The sequence below is a fragment of the Aureococcus anophagefferens genome (assembly GCF_000186865.1).
Source record: "Aureococcus anophagefferens unplaced genomic scaffold AURANscaffold_4, whole genome shotgun sequence".
In the NCBI taxonomy this organism is placed as follows: domain Eukaryota; class Pelagophyceae; order Pelagomonadales; family Pelagomonadaceae; genus Aureococcus; species Aureococcus anophagefferens.
Genome location: NW_008705564.1, coordinates 2,938,182 through 2,943,453, shown reverse-complemented (window position 1 = coordinate 2,943,453; position 5,272 = coordinate 2,938,182). Strand labels below are relative to the sequence as shown.

General features: G+C 75.0%; 1 protein-coding gene across 1 annotated transcript; it reads left to right on the top strand.

The window, feature by feature from the left end:
- Positions 1–3,793: 3,793 nt before the first annotated feature.
- AURANDRAFT_6705 (hypothetical protein) lies at positions 3,794–4,369 on the top strand (the record flags this gene model as incomplete). Its single annotated transcript, XM_009035912.1, has 1 exon — positions 3,794–4,369. A coding segment is annotated over one exon (576 nt), but the record flags the coding sequence as incomplete, so codon positions are not given.
- Between the last annotated feature and the right edge of the window lie 903 nt (positions 4,370–5,272).

Genomic DNA, 5,272 nt, shown 5'->3' with positions numbered 1-5,272 from the left:
CGTCGCGCCGCCCGCGCCCCGAGCAGGCGCGCGCGCGCGCTCCACCGGCTCGCGGAGGACCTCGACGCGCCGGGCGGGGCAGGACAAGAGTGATTCAACGTCGCTTCAACGTGAGTGTTCCGCGCGCGCGCGTTCTGGAAAAAGCATCCACGCTTCGAGACCGTTCCGAGAGATGATCGCTCGTCCAAAAGTCAGCCGAAACGAGTGGAAACCGGCCGAGAGAGGAGCCTTTGAAGTTGGGAATTTCGCACCCTTGTCCTGCCCAGGCGCCGGGCGCCGCCGCCGCGGACGCGACGCTCGCGGCGAGCCTCCGGGTCTTCGCCGTGCGCGACGCCGAGGCCGCCGTGGCCCGCGCGCAGCGCGAGGGCCCGCCGGGGAGCGACGCGTACGTCGCGGCCCGCGCGGGACGCGCGCGACGCGACCTCGCCGGACGCGCCGCGCGACGCGCGCGCGCCGAGAGACGACGGTCCGATCCGTCCCCGAGCTCGGCCGAGGCGACGTCGGCGCGGCCGAGCTCGAGCGGTCCGACGCGTCGCCGGACGGGGCCGGTCGTCCCCCGCGCAGGCCGCGGACCTCGCCGACGAGAACCGGCCCTGCCACGCGCTCCTCGCGACGCTCGGTGTGGATTCCACCCACCGGTTTGGGGGGTCCCCACCGAACTTCGGAACTCTCGAGCTCGGTCACATCGAAGTCGATTCGGCTGATGTTTGGACGGATCGATTGCTCTCGTCGAGTTCTCGAAGCACAGCGAAAGAGTCTGGTCCGAATCGTTCGATGACGCGCACATTGAAGTCGGTTTGAAGATTCGAGTTCCGCGCAGGCGACGCTCGGCCACGTCGCGCTCCTCGAGGCGGACCTCGGCGACCGCGTCGCCGTCAAGCACAGCGTCGTCTGCGCCGGCCTCGGCGCCTTCGCGACGGCGCGCGTCCCCCGCGACGCGTTCGTCGGCGCCCGCGCGGGACTCCGGGCCGACGTCGACGCGCGCGCCGTCGAGCGGCGCGCGCCGGGCCCGCGCGGTCGCGCGCCGAGCGCGCGGCGCGCGCGCGCGGCCCGCCCGGACGCCGGCCGCGTCGACGGCGGCCGCGCGGCCGCGCGCCGCGGCTTGGCCGGCGCGCCCCCCGCACCGGCGGCCGGGTCCCGCGCAGGTCGGCGTCTACGAGGGCGAGGCGCTCGACGCCGCGGCCTTCTCGGCGCGCTACGCGGACGCGCGGCCCGCCGTGCCGAAATCGACCGCTGGGTGGGCTCGTCCAACCGAGCTTCAGACCTGTCTCGCTCGGTCACGTCGAAGTCGTTTCGGCTGATGTTTGGACGGATCGCTGTCTCTCGGCGGGTTCTTCGGAGACGGCGAAACGACGACGTCACGACCGCGCGACTCCTCGCACGTCGACGTCGTGTTGCACATGTGTGTCTCCCGCTCAGGCGGCCCGACTGCGTCTTCCAGGTCCACGGCGACCTCTTCGTCGACGCGGCGCGGTCCGCGCACTTCTCGCGGTTCCTGAACCACGCGGACCGCGGCACGCGGCCCGCGAACCTCGCCGCGCACGCGACGGCGCCCCACGGCGGCTTCCGGGGCGCGGCGCTCGTCGTCTGCTTCTACGCGACGCGCGACGTCGCGCCGGGCTGCGCCGAAGTCAACCGCTGGTTTGGGCGGTCCCGACCAAACTTCAGCATTCTCCAGCTCGGTCACATCGAAGTCGATTCGGCTGATTTGTGGACGAATCGATCGCTCTCGTCGAGTTCTCGAAGCCCAGCCGAAGAGGCTGCGTCGACACTGTCGCGTACGCTCACATTGAAGTCGAGTTGAAGATCTGAATTCGGCACAGGCGCCGGGCGAGGAGCTCCTCTTCGACTACGGGCCCGCGTTCTGGGAGGGCCGCGACGACGACCCGCCCAACGTCGCCGGCGACGACGCCGCCGCGGCCGGGCGGGGGGGGGCCTAGGGCGCGCGCGCTGGTTCGGACGGGCCAGGCCCGAGGCCTTGCCCGAGGGAGGGCGAGCGGACTGCGAGCGGCCGCGGCCACCGCGCTCCTCGGATCCCCGGCGAGCGAGGCGAGGCGACCGGAGAGCTCGTCTCGGGGTGACCGCAGCTCGACATCGTCCGCGCGGCGGCCCCGATGTGGCGGCGCCTGCGCCTCGCCGGGTCCGCTGTCTCGCCGGCCCGGCGCGTCGCGACCTACCCGCGGCTCGCCGTCGCGGCGCGGGCCGAGGGCGACGCCGGGTCCGCGGCGTCGCGGCGCCTGCGCGCCGCCGGGCGCGTGCCCTGCGCGGTCTACGGCGTCGGGTCCGACGGCCGCCGCGACCGCGTGCTCGGCAGCGTCTGCGCGCGCGACCTCTGGCGCGAGCTCCGGGCGCGGCGCGAGACCGTCGAGAACACGGTCTACGAGGTGTCCGTCGACGGCGGCGCGCCCGAGCTCGCGCTCCCGCGCCAGGTCCAGCTCCGCGCGGCGTCCGACGACGTGCTCTCCGTCAACTTCCTCCGCTTCGCCCCGGGCGCGCGCGTGACGGTCCCGCTCCGCTTCGTCGGCGCGTCGTCGAACCCGCTCCTCAAGCGCGGCGGCTACCTCCACCGCGTCGCGCACGGCCTGCGCTGCGTCTGCGGCAGCGCCGACATCCCGAGCCACGTCGACGTCTCCGTCGCCGCCGGGGGCAAGAACCACGTCTTCCGCGCGCGCGACGCCGACCTCCCGCCGGGCCTCGAGTTCCGCGGCGACGGCGACGCGCCCCTCGCGGTCATCAAGACGAAGTAGGCGCGCGCGACCGGCCGCGTTAGGCAAGCCCGGGGGGGTCAGGCACCGGCCCGGCCGTCGTCGCCGCCGCGGCGGCCGCGGCGCCGCGGCGCCGCGACGGGCTGCCAGGCCTCGTGCAGGGGCGGCGCGACGTCCGGGTCCGCGATGTCCGCGAGGTCGACGCCGTCGACGTAGGTCCGGCCGTCGTCGCCGACGCCGTCGGCGACGGGCGCGGGCGCCGCGGGCGCGGGCGCGGCGCCCGCCGCGGCCGCGGGCGCCGCGGCCGCGGGCGCCGCGGGCGCCGCTCCGGCGTCGCCCGGCGCCTCGCGGCCGGCCGCGCGCGGCGGCGTCGGCGCCTTCTTCTTCCGCCTGGCGCCGCCGCTCGGCGCCTTCTCGGGCTTGCCGCGCCGCCGCCGCGCCGCCGCGGGCGCGCGCGACGCCTGCGCGCCGTACGTCACCGCGGCGGCGGTGAGGAAGACGACGAAGACGCCGAGGCAGAGCTTCTCCAGCGGCTCGGAGAACGTCACGCCCATGCTTTCGGAGGGACGGGAGCGCCGCGGAGCCGTCCGAGGGCGAACGCGCGCGGGCCTCGACGTCGCCCGCGCGGCGGAGGCGCCGGCAGACGACGGAGCTCAGGGACCGGGACCGGAGGCGACGCGGGGCACGCCCGCGAGGGCGACGGGTGCGTGACCGGTCGCCGCGGCGTGCGGCGCGCGTCGACAGGCGTCGTCGCGGCGTCGTACGGGTAGATGCTGCCGTTCACTTGAACTCAAGCCCTACGCGCTCCAATCGCAGCCCGGGGGGCCACCTCGTCCGCGTACGTCGCGATGGGCGCCTACGACGACGACGACGGCGCGGTGAAGATTTCCAAGAGCCAGTTATTCATCGGCGGCATCTCCATCGTGCTCTGCTCCCTCCTCGTGCTGAGCCGAAGCAACGGCACGCTCGCCTGCAGCAACCCCGGCGACTTCGACATCGGCGCCTACCGGGAAGCGGCCCTCGCGAACACGCCGCCGAACATCATCGAGTGCGCGGGCGCCGAGGCCGGCGGGTCCCAGGAGCTCTGCCACCTCCCGCGGGACGAGCGCTACGGCGCCATCGGCCAGAAGGGCATCACGCTCTGGATGACGGGCCTCAGCGGCTCGGGCAAGTCGACGATCGCGGGCGCGCTCGAGGAGCGGCTCGTCCTGGAGCACGGCAAGGTCGTCCAGATGCTCGACGGGGACAACGTGCGCACGGGCCTCAACCGCGACCTCGGCTTCTCGCCGTCGGACCGCGCGGAGAGCGTCCGCCGCGTCGGCGAGCTCGCGTGCCTCTTCAACGCCGGCGGCGTCATCACGCTCGTGACCCTCGTGTCGCCCTACCGCGCGGACCGCGACGCGGCCAAGGCGCGCCACGGCGACATGGGCCTCAAGTTCCTCGAGGTCTACATGAACGTGGACATCGACGTCGTCCAGGCGCGGGACCCCAAGGGCCTCTACGCCAAGGTCAAGGCCGGCGAGATCACGTCCTTCACGGGCATGTCCGAGGACGCGCCCTACGAGATGCCCCTCCACCCGGACATCGACCTCCCGAACAACGAGATGACCATCGACGAGTCCGTCGACATGCTCATGGAGATCCTCACGCTCGAGGGCGTCCTCGTCGGCAACTAGCGCGCGCGCCGCTAGGCCCGGCCTCGGGCGCGCGGGGAGGGGCGGGGGGCGGGTGGGGGACGCGAGCGGGCGCGGCGTCACGGCGACGAGGGCCGCTCCTCCGTGATGTCCTCGGGGATGTCGACCTTCGTCGCCGTGTCCGTGCGGCAGACCGCGCGCGTCGGCGTCACGGGCCCGCACCTGCGACCCCGGCGCGTCGCCCGAGGCCCCGCGGGGAGGGGGAAAAACCCGAGGCGCGTCGTTTCCTCCCCCCCCGTCCGGCAAAAACTTCAAACCTCTCGAGCTCGGTCACGTCGAAGTCGATTCGGCTGATGTTTGGACGAACCGATCGCTCTCATCTGTCGACTACGCTCACGTTGAAGTCGTGTCGACTATTTCGGTTCCCCCCGCCCGGCGGCGCGCTGGGGGAACGCGGTCTGCGACTTCGCGTGCAGGATCTCCGCCGCGTGGCTCTTCGTGTCCGTGGAGAAGGCGAAGCCGAGCTCGTGGTCGTGGCGGCTGTCCTCCTTGCGCACGGAGGGGCGCGAGTCGCGGTAGTCGGACTCGGACCTGCGCGGCGCCGCGTCCCCGCGCGCGCGCGGCGTCCCGCGGGGGGGGGCGCGGGCGGCGGACGCGCCGTCGCCGCCGCGCGCGGGCGTCGCCGGCGGCGCGCTGCCCATGGGCGACAGCTCGAGGCCCGGCGCGCCCGGCGGCGGCGCGGGCGCGCGCCGCGGCGGCGACGCGCCTGTGGCGGAGGGCTCGCCGGTCATGGGGTTGCGCTGGGTATCGCTTTCGGCTGCGCGCGGGCGCGGGAGCGCGCGTGAGCCGGGCGCGTGGGCGCGCGCCCCCCCCCCCCCGCGCGGCGCGCGGCTTCGCCGGGCGCGGGGCGACGCGCGCGGCGCGAGGCCCTCG